The 24581-nt window shown below is 47.3% G+C and overlaps 2 protein-coding genes across 5 annotated transcripts; both read left to right on the top strand.

Annotated features, from left to right (window-relative positions):
* The first annotated feature begins 1118 nt into the window (after positions 1-1118).
* On the top strand, positions 1119-6778 carry ubxn2a (UBX domain protein 2A). Of its 4 annotated transcripts, none has more exons than XM_084439478.1 (7): positions 1119-1221; positions 1608-1670; positions 1940-2054; positions 3173-3282; positions 4303-4440; positions 4822-4983; positions 5852-6778. In XM_084439478.1, the coding sequence occupies exons 2-7, from the start codon at positions 1627-1629 to the stop codon at positions 6033-6035; spliced, it is 753 nt and encodes a 250-aa protein (XP_084295604.1). In that variant the 5' UTR covers positions 1119-1221; positions 1608-1626; the 3' UTR covers positions 6036-6778. The 4 variants fall into 4 exon arrangements, with proteins under 4 accessions (XP_084295604.1, XP_084295606.1, XP_084295605.1 ...); XM_084439480.1 differs by having other exon boundaries at positions 1144-1221; positions 1933-2054; XM_084439479.1 differs by having other exon boundaries at positions 1158-1221; positions 1930-2054.
* A 2828-nt stretch (positions 6779-9606) lies between these two features.
* Positions 9607-24088, top strand: mfsd2b (MFSD2 lysolipid transporter B, sphingolipid; the record flags this gene model as incomplete). Its single annotated transcript, XM_084440391.1, has 14 exons — positions 9607-9693; positions 13806-13931; positions 14029-14153; positions 16753-16876; positions 18116-18194; positions 18313-18494; positions 19906-19996; positions 20512-20633; positions 21226-21309; positions 21430-21513; positions 21757-21866; positions 23120-23263; positions 23470-23646; positions 24010-24088. 14 exons carry the CDS (start codon positions 9607-9609, stop codon positions 24056-24058), a joined length of 1584 nt encoding a protein of 527 aa, XP_084296517.1. The 3' UTR covers positions 24059-24088.
* Between the last annotated feature and the right edge of the window lie 493 nt (positions 24089-24581).

Below are 24581 nucleotides of genomic sequence, written 5' to 3'. Positions count from 1 at the left end.
TGCCTCAGTGAGCACAGCATCGAGGCGCCATTTCTCTTTCTCTCTCACTCGCTCTTGTCAGCAGGCAGGCTGAACTTGGTCACCCTCTTCCGCTTTCCCAGCTAAACCAGCTGGCGAGTAGCGGCACAATGACCACAATGTGACACTAGGCTTTGCGGACTGCTAATTCACTTGATGATAAAACGTTTCTTTTATTTCTTTACTTATCATGTCTCATGTTTATTGCACTTGTCACTTGACTTTGGAGGAGATATTCTGCTGGTCCCTACAGCTTCTCAATCAGTTGTATCGGATTAGGCTTTGTTCTGTAGGAGGAATAGTTAGCAGACTGGGCAGTAGTCTAGTCCTGAAGACTGGAATGGAAAAGAATATGATCAAGTCAACAAACAAATCTATATTGAAAATAGATAACTACAAATTGTGCACTGTGATTGGTCGTGACCCGTGAAGCCTAACACTGACAAATTTGTGATTATGTCAGCCAATCGGGGATAGCCTCAACCACGTGCGCCCAAGAGGACGTTTTGTTTACGTTTTGGCATCTTGGGTCTATGAACTCCATCAAGCCTGGAGGACGGCAACCCCAGACTACCCATCACGAGTCTTCTCATTCTCATATAGTAACATCCGATACAGCATGAATCAGCCGATTATTCGAGAAGAATCAATGTAAATCAGCTGATTAGAAACGCACAGGAGGGCGCCTGCTAGCAGGTTGACATATTTCGATTCATATCATTGATACTAAATTCATAGAGGCGCGCGGGCACTGGCAGTGCTAACCTGGGCAGCTGTGCGCGTGCGTGCGCCCGCCCAATATGAGCTGATCATCTATATTGTGAGATAGTGTGATAAAGACTACATTATCTCTGCATAGTAATCAAGATAAAGTAATACACCAGGCCATTGTGTGTATTTCGTACATTCCATGTATAATATACACTAGGCTATCCAATGTCAATGTTGCTATTACACAGAATTATACTGGCTATTTTAGAATAAAGAATATCACACCAGAGAATTGGTTTTGATCAAGTTACGTTTCGAAGCCCCAATCAGAAGTGTCGAGATCACGGCAGCAGTTTGTGTGGTAAACGGCTCTACGTCACCAGTTTGCGTGGTAAACGACTCTACGTCGCCAGCAGAAAATCGCTTGCAAACCAAAAACTTATGGCTGCATCTGTAGCCCGTGGAAGGGATATAAACACGCCACACGGTCAGGTAAATTTGTAGGCTTTTTAGTTTTTATATTTATATGCGAACGCTTAAATATATGCGAAAGGTCCTCTTCAGTCATCGCGGCATCAAGCATTTAGGCTGCGTTTTCGTGAATGGTCTGGAGTCAGGCGTGCCTTATATAATTTTGACGCAGCAAAATCAATCGTGATCATAAAGATGTTATAACCTATATTTAGCCGATATATATTGAGTAGCTTATAGCCTAATTGATGGCAATATTTATTGGACATCTATTATTACTGTAATGTTTGTGGGGTTACTCGACTTTCCAATGTAAAATGTTTGTTATTGAATGAAACCAGTTGTAGGCCTATAGGTTGCTTATGTGAGCTTAGGTGTCATATCTTTCCCTTGATCAATTATTTCAGATGGAAGACAACATATCTAATGAAAGACATTGACACGAAAGAGAGTAAGAAAAATGGAAATTGGTGAGTATTGTGTGATTGTGAGATCCATGTCCTTTTACAGAAGTAATTAAATCATGATCACAGTACACGGTGAGCAGTCCAATTGTGATTGTAGGAGTGATAATTGGGGCAAAGCATATAGGCTAGGATGGACCTATTATCCTAGAGGGACATATTTGGAAAGAGTGATCATGAAATGCATAGTACCATAATGGTACAGGCATACTTTGCTAAAATGGTCTTTATCAAATTAACTTGTAAACAGCCTCCTAATGGACAGTAGTTTCTAGGGCTGATGGAGAGAGCAAGGAGGAGGAGGAGGCACCAATAAGACGCAGCTTCTCAGTGGAGGATCTTCTGGATGAGGTGGAGAAGATCAGCAACGTTGCCTCAGGGAGTTCAAAGGTTAGGAGGAAGCATTTTGCCAATGACTACAGATCTAGGGTGCTACAGTATTACACTTTAATCCAAACCTCAACTGTTAGATGTGAAAAAAGAAAAGATTTAGCTCTTTATTCAAGATGAAAAGTCTACCTGCTTTTTCTGTTCAGTACACATACAATTTACAGTAGCTCCTAGATCACAGGTTGCCAACTCTGGTCCTAGAGAGCTACCAAACTAGTAAACCTGGGGTGAGTTCAATCTGAAAACATTGTGCATCTTCTAAGCTGCCACTGGTGCAACGCTTGCACAACACACAGGGTGTTCAACGCACCACCGTTTTCATTTCAGTAACCGTTTTGCAATGTTTTGGCTGAACTCAGCCCTGATTCTTGTAATTAGCTGCTTGCTGGGTCCTTAATTAAACCCGAATATACGATATACTGTACTTTCTGTGTTCTCCCCGTGCTCACTTGGGTTCCCTCCCTCCACATAGCACCCCAATATGAAAACATGCAAAAGAACAGATGCTCTTCAGTCCTGTCCCTGACCAGGACTTAAACTAAGCACTTTGACTTGGTCCCCGGGCGCCCCTGATGAGGCTGCCCAATGCTCCTGGCTGCCCCTGGAGGAGGACAGCACGGATGGTAGAAATGCAGAGGATAAATTCCACCGGCGACCACAGATGCATGTGTGTGTAGTGTGTCGCCGCTCATTCACGTTTGTATTTGTGAATATCACTGCTGTATGGCTAATAAAAAACCCTTGAGGTCCTGTAATTATAATTGTATAACAATGCATACGCATAGACAAGCGCATATTTGCCAGCGCGGTAATTTCTGAGGAGGTGCACTTCCCAACCGCAGCCAATGCTCCCATGGAACGCAGGAAACGCATGGTAGCCATCTTTTGTACTCGTACGTGTAGTTTAAAGCAAGTATACCGTAGGCTTAAGCTGAATTAGGTTTGTTCCCAAGGTGTTGGCTGGAAAGCCTGCACATACAGTAGCTCTCCAGGACTGGTGACCCTTGTCTTATACACTCAAAAATAGTTCTGCCTGCAAGTGGACCTTAGAATTTGTGAAGGCACATGGAATTTGAGAACATCTATATTTGGCATCACTGTGTAGGTCTGTGTTTCAGGTAGAGATGGTTGTGAGGCTGTGGAAGGATGGCTTCACTGTCAACGACCAAGAGTTCCGCAGTTACTCCATACAAGAGAACCAGGACTTCCTGGAAGCTATTAAACGAGGGTGAGCTCGGACAAGACCTCACTCCTCTGAAAGCTCATAGCCAGACCTTTCTCCACACTTCGTTTACGCTGGGCTAGCGTTGGAGAAATGTCTGGCTGGACTCATTACCATTTGGGGATCTGGGGGGGGGGACATTTTCTGTAAACCAATCACAGTCATAATAATTATTATTATTATTATTATTGGGGGCCAAGCAGTGAAGCTGCGAAGGCCTCCATTGTTCTTGTACATTTTCTTCTTCCTCTTCTTCCGCCATGGGAGTCTATGGCAGCCCATAGAACCTTACGGCAAAAAGTTGTGAAATTTGGCACACTCATTCATTCAAGATGAATGTTTATTTAGCCATTTCAACAATACAGTTGATAGGAATGTATTTTGGTGTGTGTTCACATACTGTATACCATATACAGACAACTATATACCACAAACAGACATCAATACATAACAAAAAACAACACATAATGCAGTTCAATTTTCAAGTATAATCAGTCCATGAAGTGCTTGGCGCAGGAGGCACAAGCCAGAGTGCAGACAGTGCATAGTGCAAAAAACAATGATAGTCCCTAGTGCAGGGGGACATTCTGACAGTTCCCTGTCCCCTGAATCTTTTCACCAAGACTCATGTCCACACCTCGAACCCTCTAGCGCCACCAACGTGTCAAAGTTGGAGGTGCGTTTGTGCACACAACTTTTGACCTGTAAGCCTGATTTACCGGCCCAGTGCCCGATCGGCCCAGTGCGCGATCGGCCCAGTGGATGACCGGCCCAGAGTCTTTCTGTCGGGATCTGACATAATTTTCATCATGCAGTCAATATGGATGAATGTAAATTAGGATCGTTTCACTGACCATTTATAGGACACTAGTCCTGATACCCCGTTGGAGCACTATGGACACCAACTAAATACTGTACATCTGCTATCACTCCAGCTTAGCCCATCCAAATAACTTGCCTGCTAGTCTTGATACCCGTTGGAGCAATCAGTAATTGGCCATTTCCTGTGTTCGTCCTGTGTTCCAGGGAGCTGCCAGTAGAGCTGGAGAGCAGGGCAGAGGAGGAGGAGCTGGAGATCAACGTGGAGGACCTGACAGAGGAGATGTACGTCCCCAAGAAGAAGGCCTTTCACCCGTTCAGTGGCCGGGGGTACAGACTTGGCAGGTGAGCGATCCACAGAGGGAATGATGGGTTACAGGGAAGATCCACAGACGGAGAGAGAGATTTCAGGAAGGATGTTTTTAACACTACAGTAGGGAGGGACACATTCCATTTCCCTCCTCCTGTGCTTGTTTACATCCTTTTGCAGATTTAAGGTGACTGGACATATTAGGGGATAGTGTTTTACACCTACCCAGTCATATCAGATCTCACACACTCCCCTTGTCAGAACACATTAGAGGAGGAACAATTTCCTATCTCAAAGGTTATCTTATTCCATGTCATTCTATTTCCCACCACCAGGTGTCCCTCTAGTTCTACGAGTCCTAACAGCTGCAGTGTGTGTGTGCGTGAGTGTGTCTGACCTGATGTTCTGTTCTCCAGTGTTGCTCCCAGAGTATTGGCCCGGTCTCCATCCATCCATGAGGACGGGGAGTCCCCACCTGTTCCTATGGTAACACTCGACCACACCCTCCCTGTCACCTCCCTGCAGATCTGGTTGGCTGACGGCAGAAGACTGGTGCAGAGATTCAACTTGTCACACAGGTCAGTCCCACAATACCCAACTACTCATAAATTGGTTGAATTTAATGAAGTCTGTCGATATCGACACTAGACACTTAAATAACCGTGATAAACAGATATTTTTTCATGCTAGTAGCTGCATCCTCCCGATGAGCACTGATTTTCACAATGGCAGTGTTTTGCCTAACAAGTAGGCTATGTACAATTTGCTGAGTGACTGGTACACTTGAAATATAAGATGTACTACTTACTATAGTACTAGTATGCATCTGTTGCATTATATTTCATCAGTATGACCGGTAGATTCTCGTAGTGTGGTCCAAGCCAGGGCTCTGACAGTGGGATTATGGTACAGACCTCTGAGGCTAGAGCCAACACGGCCAGTTGGTGATGATGTAATGGTGATGATGTAATGGTTGATCCCAGCGTGGCAGGGGGTCTGGGTGTGCAGCACGGTGTGCGTTAGCCTGCGCTACACAGGCCTGAACAAAACCTAATCTGAGAATGACGACAGGTTGGATCTATAAAATCCCCAGAGAGGGATTGCGTACCTCAGATGCAGCATTTATGTAAGAGGGTTAGTGGAGGGAAAAGGGCCCTGAACGCACAGCCCTGAACGCACAGCTGGTGGATGTGTGAGTGGAGCTACTGAAGGATGGCTTGGGGTGGAGTCAATAATTCATGACCTTACCAGTGTTGAGGTTTAGAGGAATTCTGTGGAGCTGACCGAGTGCAATATTGCTACACGATATTCATTTTGCACCTATACAAAATAGCTCTGTAGAGTATTATTATTGTTAAATTAGGCTACTTTTTTTTTTTTTTTACTCTATTCAGATGTTCGTTTTGCTGATATGAGTTGAGTGTGCTAAACACGTATCTTCCTCAGAATCAGCGATGTTCAGAACTTTGTGTCACGCTGCCAGAGGAACTGCTCTCCTTTCGTCCTGACGACATCACTTCCCTTCCGAGAGCTCCAGGAAGAGGAGCTGAGTCTGGAGGAGGCCGACCTGACCAACGCCGTCATCGTCCAGAGACCCCTGAGCACAGAGCACCCCTTCGGACACTCCTGACCAATCAGGAGGCTCACAGAGACCCTCAATATACACAGTCGGCCTGAGCCACCCCAACACCCGTAGTCTCACCCGACCGAGGAACACCTGAGGAAAATGCATTGAAAACCCTTCTGCATAAAAAAAATAAAAAATAAAATATATCCTAAAAAAGAAAAGAAAACCCTTCTGCATTCATAGCAGCCAGGGTGAAAACAAAGCCTGCACAACGCCCTCCTCTGATCAGACCAGAGTAGAGATCACCAGAAACACATATACAGATCTGTACGCCTATTTAATCATGCACAAACCACCAGAACAGCACCACCAGCTCTTGAGGAAAATATCACAAATCAGCCTCCTCAGCTGACTTAAGTCTTCCTATGCCGTTACACCCACCAGCGACGAGTGCACGTGCCTGCATATGCGCTACTATTTTGAATGTGTTGTAATGAGTAAGCGTGCTGATAGGAGGAGTGGTAATGCTAACTGGTGATGATGTCATTCTGTTTTCAGTGTCTTCATGCCATGGAACAGGTGCAATGGAAAGAACCAAGTAGGCTATGTCATTCATCAACAATGGTTTACTAGGCTGTTTCTGATTGTCATAGACCCACAGTTGTCTGCATTTGATGAAAGAAAACCTTTGTTTGTAATAACAGGGACCCAGCCTAATATCCATAAAGCTTCTGCAACTCTCTGGTTTAAATATGCACCTTTTATTTCAGAGAGGAAACATCTCATGATCCACAATAAATTACTTATGTCAATTAACAGCATTGTGTCTTTGCCTGCAGACTAGCCAACCTTGTGTGTTTTATAGCCTGCTGAATCACTGAATATGTGGAGGATCTGACTAACTGACAAGACAGTCTTGAGACAACTGAGAGAAAATAGGTTGAAATTGAGGTCGGTGCTTCATAAACACTGGATTTTTATTTTATTTTAATTCTAGCTGAGTGAGTAATGTGCGGTTAAATATGCGCGCCTGGCCTCGGGAAGCCGAAAGCCATTATCCATGTTCAATATTTAAAGCTACAGGAGGAAGGGAGGGACAAGGAGCCATGCTGAACTACTACACAGGAGAACAGATGTGAGCCTCGGGGTTGGTCAGTGTTAGGGTAGGGAGAATGAATGGTGCATGACATACAATATTTTATTTTATTTTACTGTAAAATCAAACCACATAATATGCCCCTACTTTGCGTATCTGGGTTTTTACTTTAGTATAGGCTACTTTGCTTGCTTGACCTGGTGAGGTAGCCAGCTGCTTTAGAGTAGAATAGAACACATTTCCTTTCTGCTACATATTTAATAAGACTAAGCACGTACGGAATTACTCTGTTTATCTCCCACATCTTTCAAAACTGACCCTTTTACCTGAGCTGCAACCAGCCTTTCATTGCGCATTCCTCTTCACGCATTATTCGGCATTACCTGAAACGTGCACGAATAATGCGTGTCGTATGCCTGATATTTTGGGGTAGTCATAACGCTCAGTTGTCTGAATGTTAGGAATGTGTGAGGAAATCTAGGGGTTTTGGCAGTCTCTGATCCAGGTCGCTTGGACTTGGCCGTTGGCGTCCTGACTCTTGGCGGCTGCTTTGCTGTCTTATCTGGGTGGGATGCTGCTGTAGAGGGGATGGGAGGTACTACAGCCTACAGACAGGGAAGTATTAGAAGAAGCGCAGCCACTGCACCGGTGAGTGTTATGATCTTCGATCCATATCTCAATCATCAAATGTAATAGCATAACTTTTCTTGGCTTCAGGATTGAACGTATTGTGGTTTTAATGGTCCTAAAGGTATTCAAAATATTTAGAGTCAGTGCAAAACGTAGTTCTAGGCTATATCTCGACAATCATAATGACGATTTAGGGGCCGTGCCTATACCGGATTAATTGGATGCATGAATTGCCCTATTATCAGCCTAGACATTTACTTGTGTAGATCATGGAGGTGTAGATGTGGAACCCGCAGCAGGACAGTCACACCGCTGTCTCCGATAGTTATTGTCACGCAATGACAGCACCTGCTCGTGTCAGAAACACATACCTAGCCTATCCCATAGCCTACAAGAAAACAACTGCATTTCACTCGTCCCCACGCGGCACAACAGAGACCTGTGAAACTGCTCCAGCAGGGTGTTGTTTGAAGGTTGACTGGTACTGTCACAAATCAATGCGAAAAAGCGGACATAAAATGGCTCATGACATGTTTATTGTCACTCACCGACAGACATACAAAACAAAAAAACATTTCATCCAAAATATATTTTGGATGAAAAAGTGAATAATGTAAAATGGCTTTGATGAACTGAAAATAGGTTCTAGTTTTCTCTAGCCTATAATTAAAGAACAGCCATATTTGCTAAGAATCAAGTCATGTTGCTGATAATAAGTCTGTTTTTCTTCTGTGATGTCTGGTCGCCACCGCTGAAGGGCGCAGCGCATAGGGCCTACTCAGAGCGAGGCAGCTGAGTGAAGTGGAACCGCACTGACACTGTCCTCCGCAGTCTCCTTCTGCTCTGCTGGGATGAGCACCCGGGTCTGCTCGACTCACCCTCCAACCGACTGACTGCCCCGGGGACAGCGCCTCGACTCTTCTCTCAACACTCGTGTAAGTCAGCTCTTCTTTGATCCAACCCTTTCCAGATACGAGATTTATATTAGATATCGACAGACACATGTTGTCTCCACTGTCTCCCTCACACACAAATAGGTAGATGTATACATGTATGTATATATGTATGTATATAACTAAAAAGAAATATGCTATATGTATATAAATAAATGAATAATAATATAGACATAAGTATTGATATGATATGGGTCAATAATGCAAAGGTGTCCCATGTCATTCAGTAGCCTACAATGCTAACTGCCCCCTCGAAAAATGTAAATATTTTCATAGTCACAAGTTTACTGTATACATCCATGCGTAGACTGGCACAAATATAACACATTTTTTTAAAACACTCAGCATTACACTGAAAACATATACGTCATTGACCCCTATACATATAAATATGTACACTGCATATTTCGTTTTAGTTATAAGCATAGATGGCATAATGATGTATGTGAAAAAATGAATTTGGCAGAGGATTAGAGCAAGATCTATAGCCTACTGTAAGGGAGGATGGATGAATCTGTACATGTGTGTGTGTGTGTGTGTGTGTGTGTGTGTGTGTGTGTGTGTGTGTGTGTGTGTGTGAGGCTGTGCCACCCCCTTGCCTGACTGCCCCTCTCTCTCTGGTGTTGTTCCAGACCAGCCCAGCATGTGAATGTCAACGGGGAGCAGCAGAGCTGTCACAGAGGCACAGGACCTCCCTGCTCCTGCCGGCCCTCGCCCCTCCACCCAAACACACCCGCGCCCCCACCGTCAGGGCTCCCCGCTCGCCCACAAACACACACTCACCCGGAGCCAGAGTCACAGTCACGACCAAGCCCAGCCTGGGAGATACACGCAGGGGCACACACACACCCTCGGCGACACTAGAAGCCACAGTCACACACACATCCACACGTACGCTCAGGGACACGCACACACGGAGAAGCCCGGTCAGAGACCCGCGGACAGCCACCCAGCCATGGCCAGGGGAGAGAGGGTGCCACAGAACCCAGCAGCAAGGCTCATCAAGCCCCCGGGGCCGGCATTCACCAAAGCTCCTCACCAGGTAAGAACTTGCTCTTCCTCTGCTAGGTCCAACCCTGAGACAGGGAACAGCATAATACTGAGGTTAACCCAGGGAGTACAGTGGCAACATTTCGAATATTGATTGGATTGGATTAATTTTCCTATATTACTAGAAAGCGCAGTTTCTCAACTTTCAGGAAGTGTTGGAATGTTGGATTTCTTTTTCTTTTTAAGATATTTTGGGGGGATTGTTTTTTTTTCTTTTTTTAATTTTTGCCGGCGAGACGGTCATATTCAAAGGGTTAAAGAAAGCCCAAAACAGTCAGAGGCGCGTGCATCGCTTTGGCAGTGAATGACATTGTTTGGTTGTGAATTGTCTGGCTCGATTGACAACCGTTTCTCTGAGAAAGTGTCCATTGATACGATGGCTGGATCGGTCTCAGGTGGTGACTATAGAGGGATGAGGCTGTTTGGTTCTCTTGGTTTGGCTGTGGTTGTTGTGGTGACTTTGCTGACCGTTCACCTTCAAAGACTTAGGTATCAGTAGAACTGCAGCAGGAGCTGAATCTAGGAAAGCATGTGAAACGGTGTGTGTCTGTGTGTGTGTGTGTGTGTGTGTGTGTGTGTGTGTGTGTGTGTGTGTGTGTGTGTGTGTGTGCGTGCGTGTGCGTGCGTGTGTAAAGTATGAAGCCTTGTGCTCAGATGAATAAATGGAATACTTACTTATTGATGCTGTTCCAGAGTATATGCCCACAGGCAGTTAAGGCTCAGCAAAGAAAGATGGAGTCAGACCTTCATACTATGTGCATTGTCCGTGTAAATAGACAAAACGCCTTGAGTTTTTATTGAAAAAAGAGTGCTACGGTAGGCTGAATAGGGAGTCTAGATGTATTCCTCAAAAGAGTGGGACACTTGTGCATCTTATTGTTAGGAGATAGGGAGAAGGATTTTCTTTTTTTCCAGTGCATAGGGAAGAGAAGCAGCACAATCTTCTACAAAATGACCTTGAGCTGTCTGTGTGTGTGTGTGTGTGTGTGTGTGTGTGTGTGTGTGTGTGTGTGTGTGTGTGTGTGCGTGTGTGTGTGTGTGTGTGTGTGCATGCAGAGGAGTGTCTGTCAGTGTAGTATCAGAGTTGTGTGTTTGAGTGGTGTAGTTCAGAGCAATGCCTTTGTTGCCTTGAGTGAATTATACATGCTAAAACAGAGGCTTGAGTCCCTAATGGCTCGCCTGTCACTGTGAGGTCTTCAACAAGGGCCCCCTGCTGGTCACTCACCAGAGTACAGCTGACAGGTCAAGGCAGGAGAGTTTGAGCGAGGACTCTCAATAGTGCAATATCCTGTCGGTGCAGATGAAGGCGAAGAGACGGTCAGATGAGATGGCTTGCCAGTCGTTCTTTTCCCCGATGACCTGCTGTTGAGAACAGTGGCTCTTGAAAAGGAACCTTTCCCTAACGCTCAAAACATTTTGCCACAAATCCTGAACAAATCAGCCTTGACAGTAAGACACTCTAGTTTTCCAGACTCCAAAGCCTCCACACTTCCACTAACAAACATGGACACAAGCTGAAGGTCAAAATAAACATCAGCTTTGGGTGGGATGAGAAATAGCTTAGGAAATCCCTCCTGCGTTAAACCTTTAAACTGCTTTATGTTTTATCTACGCTGACACACGCATATTCGCTCATCTCGGAGGTTACGGCTGAACAGAACATCCAATTTACTGACATTCAGATCATCAAGATCAATACACATTCAGAGCATCACACGTTTTAGCACTGATCTGCTGTTTGCGTCACACTTAGGTTCAATCCTATTTTAAACACCTGGGCACGTAGTGCTGATCAGCTTTTTACACTTGGTTGTTTTTCATCATTAAAATCGAATTGACTTCGGAAATTAGCTCCACCTCTCCCAGACACCAGTCTGCTGACAGAAGATTTCTTCGCTTCTTTAGTATTGATTGAACACTGTGTGTGTGTGTGTGTGTGTGTGTGTATACTGTACAGTATGTATGTGTGTGCATGAGTGTGTGTGTGTATGTGTGTGCGTGTGTGTGTGTGCGTGCGTGTGTGCGTACGCATGCGCACAGCGAGGGGGTTAGATAATGTGTGCCCAGAGAGTAGAGGGGATATCCTGTTATGTCTGAGATGATAAGGCCTCGGTGACAAAGCCCTGGATAAGACACAGTGGGAGTAAGAGAAACGCCTCAGTATTTTACCTGCGTCAATCTGAACCCAGCACTGATGGATAACCATGGGAGATCAAACGAGAGACAATTTCCTTATTGAATGGTCCGTAAAAAACGTATAGGGGACATCTACCTGCTAGAGGAAATGCAACTGGCACTGATAGACCAAAGGTATAGAAGATAGGAATCTGAAACACTGCTAGACATGACATGAAACAGGAGCTAGACTTCAAGTGTTGCTGGACATTAGCAGTGACCCCACGTCAGACCCTGTCTGTGATATGGAACCCATACTGTAGCTGATGGAGGGCAGCTCGTGTGCGTCGAGAAGTTTTACGTTAGACAGAGTTCTCCACAGACCAAAGACTTGCATTTTCTCTCCAATTAGAGATAATTGCAGTGAGCGAGGGAGTAGAGAGAGAGAGAGAGAGAAAGAGAGAGTTTTGAAGTCGGCCGACATGCGCTCTTTACTTACTTCTGACCCGCTTGTCTTGCGTTTGAATAATTACACAGTTTTCTCCTGGTAATTGTCATCCTAGAAACCATCAATGTTTTCATGTTGAGAGAGAAATAGGAGGCAGAAAAAGTCACTCTCGGTAATGATAGCGTGTCGGTCTGAACTGTGGTTGTTTTTGGCAATTTCCTTCTTTCATACACCTCAAAAAGGCTAGCCGTGGGTTAACCTCCATGTGTTGCGTGTGTGTGTGCGTGTGTGTGTGTGTGTGTAGCCAATGTCTGTAGGTATGGGAAAAACAAAAGGTCAGCAAGAGTGCTGGAGAGTGGATAGAAGAAGTAGTAGACAGAGAAGGAGACGGTAGGTTTCAGATCTTAACTGGTGCTGCTGTATTTAGGTCTGTTTGTGTTTGTTTGTCTTTGTGTGTGTGTGTGTGTGTGTGTATGTGTGCTTGTGTGTGTGTGTGTGTGTGTGTGTGTGTGTGTGTATCTCTGTCTCGCTCTTTGGTCTCCATGAGACGGTTGTAAATATTGGGTGTCCCAGGAGGTGGTTTGTGTTCTAATTCATGTCTGAGGATGAAAGCATCTTCTGTCACGCTCGCACACACGCACGCACACACACGCGCACACACATGCACACACACACACCCACGCACACATACATATCCCACACTACACAAACTTAAGATGGTTTAAGCAGAGGGTGGTAACGGAAGCAGTCCTGTGGATCTCTCAGTGAAGTGAACAGACTGGGCTGTGTGCTCCAGTGTGTCTGCAGATAACCACAGCCTAAAGCCGCAGGAAGGAGAGGGGTGGGGGGTGGGGGGGCGGGGTCTCTCTGATCCTGTATCACACATCAACCACGCCACAGGAGAAGGCTGCCGTTGAGGTGGGGGGGGGGGGGTGTTAGATGATTGATGTGATTGAGGGAGGGAGGGGTGGGTTTGTGGGCTTGGGTGGAGAGGAACCAGATGTGCTGCATATCACGTTAGATCTTCCACCAGCAGTGAGATGATGGCACTTCATAGAGTCTCCCACTGACTCCTCTACATCAGAGCCGTGGTTATAGATGATATAATAGTCGTATCTTAACCATGACTATCTTCCTTCCTGACTGTGACTACATAATGGACAATAAAAATGATAGATTGTTGTATAATTTCTATGGCTCTAAAGAAGATTATGACATCATAATACCGTCAATATCAAAGTCCCCTCCACCAGCAGTCTCTTATCTAGGCTACAATCTAACGTTAGCCAACAATGATCATCCCATTAAATATGTATGCGCGTTTTCTTTTTCTTTGATGTGAGGCTAAAAAGCTAACAAGCTGAATCCAAGGAGTTGCCGGGTAAAGAGAAACACGAATACTGAACCCCATTCTGCCGCCCGCTGTCCTCACTTGACATCTCCCCAAATCATCTGTCCATCAGAGCGTCTTCTGTAAGTGGACAGTGAAGGGGCGGTATCTACCATCATGTGATCCGCTGCCCTGTGTCTCCTCTCCACAGACAGACCTGAACCAGAGGTTGTCCGTCTGCAGTAAGCTGTGTTTCGCCATCGGAGGAGCGCCCAATCAGGTGGCTGGGAGCGCTACGGCGTTCTTCCTCCAGATCTACCTGCTCGATGTCGCCCAGGTACACCACGTGTGTGTGTGTGTGTGGGTGCGTGTGTGTGCGCACGCGCATGTGTGTACTGATTTACTCTATACTTTATCCATTGTCTGTCCCACAGATCAACCCCTTCCAGGCGTCCATGGTGCTCTTCATAGGGAAGGCGTGGGGAGCTATGACAGACCCTGTGGTGGGCTTCTTCATCACCAAGACCCCATGGACCAGGATCGGCAGACTCATGCCATGGTGAGACTCCGTCTTCCCTGGTCTCCTAACACACCAAGTGTGTGTGTTTTTTAGGGTAATTGTAAGGTTTACCACTCTGTGATACCATGGATCTCTGTAGAAGGTAGACAACACCCCTTCACATCTTTAAATAACGCTGGATTTCATGAAAGCTTCTCTTGATCTGACTGAGTATCTTGAGCTTCGGTTTAATGCAGATTTAACGTCTCTTTACTCTTTTACCACATCAAAGTCAGCCTGAACCTGGTGTTAAATGTTAGTTCAAAGGTGGGTTTTTGTCTTTGTGTATGTGTGTGGTGTGTATGTGTGTGTGAGGGTGTGTGTGTGTGTGTAGGCCTATGTGTGGTGTGTGCGTGTATGTGTGCCAGCTCTAATTTGTGTTTGTTTGTGTAGGCCTTTGTGTGGTGTGTGTGTGTGTGTGTGCGTGTGCGCGTGCGTGTGTGTGTGTGTGTGTGTGTGCCAGCTCTAATTTGCACAAGGCCAAAACACTGGCGTGACACTATTCACTTACAGTAATTACAGAGAAAGCACTTAGCAGGACTGTAATGTGTGAGAGTGAGAGCTACTGTATGTGAGCCATAGATTACACAGCGGCTGACAGCGCTGGAGGCCGACCAATGCTGAGCTGAGCTCACAGATGCTGATGGCTGTTTTTACATAAATTGTGATTGCCGCTGTGCCAGAGAGCTGTTTGATTGTGTGTGTGTGTGTGAGAGAGAGAGAGAGAGAGAGTGCATGCAGGTGTGTGTGTGTGTGCGCGCGTGTGTGTGTGTGTATAATGTCTGCCCTGAGAAAGCCAGACCCTCCCTAACATTTACCCCTTAAAGGAAATCCCCCTGGGCCTGTCTAGCAGGAAGTCTCAGTGACACCACCAGCCAGACAGGAAGTGATGAGTATCTACAGTAGAACATCGGCGCTATGCCCGGCTGACCAAGACCCCTGGGTGCTGCTGTGTTTGTTGTCTTAGAGAGACCGTGCTAACAGAGAGGAACACTAATGTCCTCTCACATCTGTTATCTAGTACACTTAGTGAAGGGATTTAAAGGACAGGTACGGAATTTAGCATTATAGGCCATGTTAGCCTTTGTGGCTATTTTTTTGCCAGAACATCAACGGACTCCGGTGACCACTCGATGCGTTTCCTGTCTTCAAAAACGAGAGTTTATGGTGTTTTTGAGGGATTTTGTCTATGCACCTATGTTACCGGCGACAGGCTATATCTGGAGAGTGCACCGTTTGATGACACTTTGATATCGGCCGTTGTATATGATCATAAATAACCTTATAATATGGCCTGTAATGTTAAATTCCGAAGCTGTCATGTAAAGAAGTCTGGGTTGGAATCTGCACCCCCTATGTGTGTTCTTCTTTGTTCCCTGTGTGAACACAGCCGATAGATTGTTCCACCGTGCTCCGCGCGTCCTGTGGGCCATCTTGCGGAACATTCTAACTGTCCCATTCAGTCCGGGGGGCTTTTCATGCCTCCCGTGAGCACCCTCTCTGGGCTGTCTGTCCCTGTCACCCCCCTTTGTCTGTCTGAACAATCACTAAGAGAGACAGAGAGGCAAGCCACAGTGTCCACAGGGTGGGCTGGACACTGCCAGAACTGACCATCCCCTGCTTCCCTGGCTGTCACTCTCTCTACCTCTTTCTCCCTCTTTCTCTCTGTTCTCTCTCAACCCTTTTTTCCCTCCTCTCTCTCTCTCTCTTTCTCTCTTGTTCTCCCTCTTTCTCTCTATACGGAGTTGAGCTGAACGACAACACAGAGAGAGGGTCAGGGGGTTAGACCCCGGCAGTAGGTGCGGAGTTTAGAGAACGCAGGGGGCGGGGTCAAACACCTTGGGGTCCGGTAAGGTCAAAGTTCAGAGCCGTCAGTGTGTCATTTTGACGTTGTCACCGAAATTCCACCACTGATGTTTTTACCATTTAGAGGGAGTCTTTGTCACAGTGGAAATGCAAGTCTTCCCAGTCAGTTTGCTTTACAAAATATCAACAAGACAAGTGTAACATTTTGTGTTTGAAGACCAGAAACTGCTCAAGGTGTGTGTTTATGTGTATATGTTTATGGAAAACCACAAGAAGCCAGCACTGCATGTAGATGATGACGCAGCAGTGTTTGTGAAACTCATTGTGGTCATTGCGGACTTTGTCCACATCCCCATCCCTCTCTCTACTGGGTGTAATGCCCAGATGTTCCTTTAGCCCATAATGATATGTACCAGTTGTATTCACATGAATTATACATAGCCGACATAAACCCTCCACATCCTGAAAACAGCACAACCCAGCAGAATTCCTATGCTCTGAATATGTGTGTGTGTGTGTGTAGGAACGTTGGCTTAGTCATGTGGGCTGACAATGGTGTGGTGGGTTTCTCCCTGGTCGACCGTCACCTCCACACAAAACCAGGACAGATTCCTCCTGTCGGACACACCAACACACCAGCTAATCAGCAAAACCCCCAACCAGACTTAAGATCAAAATGCCCTGTCACTACTCTCTACAGATCTTCCTGCTTGTTCTATGAGATGATGGCTAAAAGTCTTTGGTAGGACCACCATCTGAGCCCCTAACCTTCTCATCTCCCGTCTCTCTACAGGATGGTGGGCTGCACGCCGTTCGTGGTGGTCTCCTACTTCTACCTCTGGTTCGTGCCTCCCTTCACCAACGGCAGGTTCATCTGGTACCTGGGCTTCTACTGCCTCTACCAGACCCTCATCACTGTGAGTACCGCCTGCTTCACCGCCTGGTTTATGGTTTGTATAAAGGCGTAGGGATCTTCTCCATCAGTCGGACCTTTATTTATATCGCACGTTGAATGCAATTCAAAGTGCCTCACAGTTGGAAGAAAACATATGGGTGTTTGTATTCGATTCTGACTTGGCATCCAATCAGGAATCAACGGGACTGCCTTAGGCCTCTTGAGCTCTGGTTAGCCAAGGCTGCTCTCGGAGAGGTGGAGCTGGTGCAAAACCAAAACCAAAGCTCTTAGATACTGTGACCTCAAAGGGGAAAGTGTATTTATTTTGGTGTCCTTTTGTTACTAGGGTCCAGACCAGTTCTCTCTCTTCTCTCTCTCTCTCTCTCTCTCTCTGGGGCTAACCTCTCCACCATGTGCAGTAGAGCGCTTAGACCATGGTATCCACACTGCGGCTGGCCATAATGACATGTCATTCTAACTACTTGATAAGTACACAGTCGGGCCTGCCAGTGACCGCTGGGTGGCTAAATGCCGGTTGCCACTTTTAGCGCCACGCCATTGTCTTTGAGTGTGTGTGGTGCTGGGAACGGACAGCTGCTATCACTTAAAAGGGCCAACAAACAGCGATATTTCTTCATCGCCAATGTAATAACCTGATTGCGAGCTCGCCATTAGACTGATCGGGCCTTTTACCATTCCTACCGTATCATATATCCGTAAGCCCATATAAGGCCAGATTGGTTCTATAAATATCATTCCAGCAAATGATATGCTGTCCTAAGAGGACAGGCCGAAGAAAAAGGGACCGGGAAAGTCTCTCCAGGCCGCATGTATTTTCGGTCGCGGCTGTGCACGCGGACGCTGCAGGCTGCCCCACAACGCTGACTGGGCTGTTGTGCAGATTAGAAAATGAGACCCGGGTTGTTTGCTGACGCCCTGCTAGGGTGAGGAAGAAGTGGTAGCGGAAAGGACAGCAGGGGAGCCGAGGTGTACGGGACAACACAGGCGTACGCGCCCACCGAGGTCCCCGCGCTCAGTTTTCAGTGGCGCAACTGGATGTGGCGCATCGCTTAGGGAATCGCATGCATTTGCGGAGACCGTCACCTTCCGCGGCGGGAGGCTGTCACGCCATTCGCCCCTCCGGCCGCACGTCTTTGACAACCCCCCCCCCCCCGTGTTTTGTCCTGTTGTTGTTGTTGCTGCTGCTGCTGCCTGCTGCGCATGACGCCGTCTTCTCTGCGTTTGTCTCCGGGCGCCGCAGTGTTTCCACGTGCCTTACTCCGCCCTCACCATGTTCCTGAGCACCGACCAGAAGGAGAGGGACTCGGCCACCGCCTACCGTAGGTCTCTAAACATGCCAGTCTCTCTTCCCCCAACCCCTCCCCCCCCCTCCCCCCCCACCCCCGCGTGCTGTCTTGTAATGGAAATGTTCTGTCGTTATGTTTTGTCTGATGGCAGGGATGACTTTGGAGGTGCTGGGCACGCTGGTGGGCGCGGCCATCCAGGGACAGATCGTGGCCAGCGCCCACACGCTGAAGCATTGCCCGCAGCACAACGTGTCCGCCGGTCACCTAGGCAACGGCAGCGGGGCGGAGATCGTCAGGAGTCTCGTGCACTCGCAGGACTTCCTGTCGCACGCTGTAAGTGTCGCTGCGGCGACCTGTGCCGAGGTCGTCACCGCGGTGTCTTGGGTTTGATAACGACCGTCCTCGGTCACCGTCGGACTCTTCCTCTCAACGCTGTCCCGCCTGTTTGCTTGTTAGGAGCCTTTCAAGAGGAAACACAGTCAGGAGGCGTGTGAAAATACCTTTCTGTTTAGTTTAGGGAACTACGCTTATTTTTGCAGTCTGGTTCCAGTTGAAAAGGGGGCCTTGCATGTTTTATAGCCATGGGTTTGAGGAGAGACCACGGGTGAAAGCTGAACCCCACCACGCCAGCCAGTCCCCTGGTCCTAACCTCAAAGAGGGTCCCTCCTCAACATCAGCCCTGTCAACACCCCCCCCTCTCTCCCCCCTCCCCAATCTGAGGCCCCACCCACCACCGTCTGCTGGTCATTAAGCCTACTTTTATCCCATTCAGAAAACACATCAGTTAACTCTAAATCTAATTAAGGAACTGATGGACGGAAACGCTGGAACGTCGATATCAAGCCCGAACCAGCCCAGCCCCGCCCAACCCTGGCCGCGATGCAAACGGAAACGGAACATTTTTAGAGACGACGATCTCTCGTCTTTTAGCAGCTCACTGTATTGATTTATTTTTTATTGTTTATAGCACTTTGAGGTTTCACTGCAATGTAAAGTGCACACACAAATAAAAGCTATTATTATTATTATTACGGTCAGTGCACAAACACGACTGAGACGGCCTCGAAACCCCACCATGAGTCCTGGGACGTATTTTCCAGCCAGATCAAACAAGCCCCACTGTTCCTGATCCTCTTCCGGATCAGCCTCGGTTGCACACCACAGCTATTCGGGGCGGCGCTGTGCCATCCCAAAAAGATTCTGGGTAATCCCCAAGGGGGGGGACTCTAACCACCCCAAGCCCTCAATGGCCACAGGCAAGGGGGTGGCGCATCGTCTTGGTGCCCTCACCACCAGTTCCTCCAAAAACGGTTAGCGTTTGAAGTGAATAAATAAGAATAAACCACGCCTCCATCCACTGCACCGCATTGGAAAAACAGCAAATAAGCTCAAGTTGTTTGGGGCAGAGCACTTCCTGCTTGGGGTGAAATGTGAAAACCCTCAAGGCTGTATTTTAGGAACAACACAGTTTGTGATTCAGTTTGTTAAGTTTGTGACAGTTTGCTAGTTCAGCTTTTTCACTCAGCTGTAAGTAGGTAAGACTGGATTTTGAAAAACACAGACTTGACGTTTGAGCTGTCGTTTTCAGACAGGTTTGATAAGGAAGGGATCGTTTGAGAGCGTTTGAGTTCGGCAGCCTGGGGATCGGGGAAGGCCAAGAATAGAACAGACGTCTGTGTAACCTGAGGAAGACCGGCGGAGACAGAGAGAGATGCTCATGTTTGTTCTTTCTGCTCTCTTTCAGAAGGAGGTGTATATGATAGCAGCCGGGTGCATAGGGGGAGTGTTCCTCATCTGCACCGTGGTAATGTTCCTCGGAGTCAAAGAGAGGGACGGTGAGTGTGAGTATGTGTGTGTGTGCTTTGTGTGCGTGTCACGTGTGTTTGTGTGTGTGTGTGTGCGTGCGTGCGTGTATTCTCTTTCCATCCTGGTTTCACCATAACCGCATTAGAAACCTAAGAGAAAGCGCAGGATCACTGCGTCTGTTTTTAACAGTAGTTTCTATACTGTAGTGTATATTAGCAGCCCAACGGACAGCTTTCAAAACGATGACCCAGTGTGACTACTCAGCTAAAACTGGGAGGATGAGATGAAATATATCGCTCATATCTCCCGAGCTTTTCATATGCAGGGAGGCTGTCAGTGAACTGCTGACCTTACTCCATGTGAACCTGTCAGCAGTTGCTCTCTGTACGTGGCAATCCCCAGGGGAACTGACAAGAGCATACACTGCATTGCAGGGGGAGTCCTAGGGTTGCCAGATTGGAGAGCGCATCCCCCCTCCTTCCCACGTCTAGCTATCTATCTTGACGTATAGGGTCAGTGTCTGTTTCCTCCTTCGTCCTCTCAGATCCCTACGCCCCGAAGACAGACAAGCAGATCCCCTTCCATAAGGGCTTCATCCTGGTGATGAGACACGGGCCGTACCTCACTCTGACCGCTGCCTTCCTCTTCATCTCCGTGGCCATCCAGGTACTCACGGCGTTATTTTACAAAGCACTTTCAGACATTACACTCGTACCGCAGCCTGCCTGAGTGGTTCTTGCCGGGCTCAGACACGTTTGGGAATAGAACATGTTCAGAGCTCAGAGACCTGAAGCAGCAACAACAACAACAGCATCCTTCAAATCTAACAGCATTCAATGACATAGACGCAGGATGTGAGTGCATTATCGTTATCGTATATCATTATTTTCTGTTTTTGTGCTTTTTGTCATTGTTTTTATTTATTGATGATTTGCGAAGCACTTTGTGACCCCTGTCTGTGAAAGGTGCTATATAAATAAAATGTCCTTACTTACAGTATGTCATCTGACCTGACTAATTCCTTGTGGCTGAGGTGACTTTGACTTGACGATTTTTCTTGCTAAACTGTCAGAGACCACGGTATATTTGATGCACTTCCTGTCCGCTCGTCAAAGAAAGAAAATCGTTTGCCAGGACGAATCCGTGCGAGAGCGCGTGTCAGCAGCTTCCCCGGTGTCTCGGCACAGTGACCGGGGGACAAACAAGATGGCGCTGAGCTGACCGGATGTGTCTAAAATCTGTCCTCTCTGATTTCCAGTTGGTGCAGAGCAACTTTGTTCTGTTCTGCACGTACGCCGTGGATCTGCGAGACCACTTCCAGAACATCGTGCTGACCATCCTGGTGAGCGCCGCTGTGTTCAAGGTCAAGTTCGAAGGTTGAAGTCAAGGTTAGGGTCAGGCGTACGCTGCGTTCGGTCCGTCACACGTTCACGAGGGTGAAGAGGTGTCTCTGCTTCCTCAGATGTCGGCGGTGGTGAGCATCCCTCTCTGGCAGTGGTTCCTGGAGCGCTTCGGGAAGAAGACGGCAGCGTTCTGCGGCATTACGGTAGGTGTCACCGCCCTCGTTCTACCTGGACCGTTTGTGTTGTTTTGCTAGAGACTGGAGGTTAAAGTGCTTCACCGACTTTTCCGTTCTGATTACCTGACAGACCGCCAACCGCTAATAGAACTGTGTGCTATCTTGTGGACAAATAAATTAGACCCACCTTAATCCAATTCTCTCTCTCTCTCTCTCTCCCTCCCTCTCTCTCTCCCTCCCTCCCTCTCTCCCTCTCTCTCTCTCTCACAGTGGATCATGCCATTCACAGCGATGCTGGTTCTCATCCCAAACCTCGTGGTGGCGTACGTGGTGGCGGTCTCCTCCGGCCTCAGCGTCGCCGCCTCTCTCCTGCTGCCGTGGTGAGGAGCCTGTGTCTCTCTGCTCCTTCGCGTTATGGCGTCACGTTCATTTAAGACGCACACCGTCGTGGTCACTTTTAAACCTGTCAAAAAGCAGCGCGACAACAGCAATTATTTACAACATCTAGGGCTGGGTTAAAAAAAAAAGTATGAATCAATTCTGAATCAAATGATTCAGAATCGATTCATGAATCCCAAAATCGATCTTTTATTTAATGAATGAATGAATAAATGAAGGAATGAATAGTTCATCAATTCATTCAATGATTCATTCGTTCATTCATTTTTGGAAATCAGTATCGATACCCAGCCCTAATATTGATGTGTTGCATAACTTGGCAGTCATGTAATTAAGGTTACAGCTAAAAAAAAAACTGGTTTTAGTAACACTAACCGAATCGATATTGAATCGAATCGTGATAATCGATTCTGAACCTTGTGAATCGGAATCGAATTGATTCTTGAAATTCGATTCAATACCCAGCCCTAACAACACCAGCCATAGGGGCAGTGATATGCTGTCGGTGGTGATGTCGGCCAGTCGGCGGTGGCGTCCGCTGGTTCTCCTGCCCTCTGACCCTCCTCTCACCCCTGGCGCGATACGGTCGTGGGCCATGTCGTCACTCGTCATGGTGATGAACGAGAGCTGCCCTCTGCTATAAACTCTACAAGCCACACCACAGAGAGAGAGAGAGAGAGAGAGAGAGAGAGAGAGAGAGAGAGAGAGAGAGAGAGAGAGAGAGTCATCTCCTCTCCTCTTTGATCCCGTTCCACAGTCAGTTTGTATGGCAAATCCTCCCTTCCCTGTCCCTGTTCCCCCTCCTTTCCTCCCTCCCTCCTTTCCTCCCTCCCTCCTTTCCTCCTTCCCTCCCTCCCTCGCTCACCCAAATGACAGGGTCTCCAGCGGGGTTCGTGTATATTTCGGGAGGTACGTTTGTTTACCCAGTTGGGACACAACCAGCTCATCATCCAATCATGTTATTAGGGACGTCGTTACATCCCGGCTAAATGACCCCCCAAAGTAGACTTCTCATCACCAGCAGCAGCAGACGGTGCCATCTTGGCTGCTTGTCGGAGATGCCTGATTAAGGAGGGGTGCTGTGGGTTCTCTCGCTTTGGGTAACTGTCCCTCTTAGGGACAGATCAACTTTCCCTCACGAAGAACAGCAGGACTGACTCTAGATCAATGTCTCGGGGTGACCTCATCCTTTTCTGTGTATGTGTGTGTGTGTGTGTGTGTGTGTGTGTCTCAGGTCAATGCTGCCGGATGTGGTGGATGATTTCAGGCTGGCGAACCCCTACTCCAAAGGCCACGAGGCCATCTTCTACTCCTTCTACGTCTTTTTCACCAAGTTCGCCGCTGGTATCTCCCTGGGCGTGTCCACGCTCTGCCTGGAGTGAGTCACGCAAGCTGTAAACACACACACACACACACTCACACACACACGCACGATCAACAGCTACGTACATAGCACATAATACCGCGCACGTCACTGCAAATGCAACTCAACCACCACAGCCCCACGTTGTTGGTCCTGCAGCGTTGGTGTAACTTGACCATCGGTCAGGACGACTGAACGTGTTTGTGCGTGTGCGGCCGCAGGTTCGCGGGGTACGACACGGGCGCATGCAGGCAGCCCGCTCCAGTAGCCTACACCCTGAAGCTGCTCATCGGCGCCGCCCCGGTGGCCTTCATCGTGACGGGGCTGATGATCCTGGTGCTCTACCCCATCAGCGAGGACGTGCGGCTGAGGAACAAACTCTGCCTGGAGGAGCTACGGTGAGAGGAAGTAGACGCCTCCGCTCACCTGACCTGAGACCTGTAACCCCGCCCCCCTCCAACCATAGCCAGTTTCCTGGACACAGGCTAAGTCCTATAGCCCCAGAGTAAATAAATGTCATTGGAGATTCCCCTGTTGACAGGGCTCCTTTGTTCGAGTCTAGACTCAATCTGTGTCCGGGAAAGCCGCTCTGGGACCCGCCCCCCCCGCTTTCTAGCCTGTCAGACGGCCTGTTGCTGGAACCGTGTCAAAACGGCTCTCGCCACTTTCATTTCCTAGTGTGTGCAGCGAGCGGGGCTTCAGAAAGGTAGCATGCTATAGCTGCACAATATGTCTAACATGCCCACAATCCCCCTCCACAGGAAACAAGGCATCAGTTCCAGAACACTGGAGGATCTCAGTAATGCGTGACCTGGATCTGGACTGGACCGGATCAGACTGGTTCTGACAGGACACATGGCGTATTCCAGTCTGGTGCTGGGATGAGCTCTATTAGTGTATATTACACTGGATAAATCATCTTAAGGAGTATGTTTTCATGTAAACATTTGAGTTTGTTTCTGTATTTTCACATGAACCCATAATGTATAGCCATCTTCAATATATATAGACAGATATTACCTAATTTATATAAATGAATGTATTATCACTATTTGCTGTGTTAAGCCTGGCATTGCTGATATCTGATTATGAAGGTTTGATGATATAAACTAAATAAATTATATTGACCTTGGTTAGAGGATGGACTTGTTGGGTTCACATGATAGTGGTTCATTGAAGCTTAATGTTTGTCTATTGCCCCCCCTTGTGGTACATTACCATCTTCTAGTCACCATGTCTGCTTGTATGGTGTTTTTGTCTTTAATGAGAAAGCATTTAAAACATTTGAATACTTTAATTTCAAATATAGTCATTTCATACATAAGACATATCT

The sequence above is a fragment of the Borostomias antarcticus genome (genome assembly GCF_949987555.1).
Source record: "Borostomias antarcticus genome assembly, chromosome: 6".
NCBI classification, from domain to species: domain Eukaryota; kingdom Metazoa; phylum Chordata; class Actinopteri; order Stomiiformes; family Stomiidae; genus Borostomias; species Borostomias antarcticus.
The sequence above is the reverse complement of the archived record's forward strand: the minus strand, read 5'-3'. Positions and strand labels throughout refer to the sequence as shown.

What these genes read in the sequence shown, in the direction of transcription:
- ubxn2a (XM_084439478.1), top strand. Translation starts at nt 1,627, where the DNA reads ATGAAAGACATTGACACGAAAGAGAGTAAGAAAAATGGAAATTG. An exon ending in AGTAAGAAAAATGGAAATTG is followed by an intron (nt 1,671 to 1,939) that starts GTGAGTATTGTG and finishes AGTAGTTTCTAG; the next exon opens with GGCTGATGGAGAGAGCAAGG. An exon ending in TTGCCTCAGGGAGTTCAAAG is followed by an intron (nt 2,055 to 3,172) that starts GTTAGGAGGAAG and finishes TCTGTGTTTCAG; the next exon opens with GTAGAGATGGTTGTGAGGCT.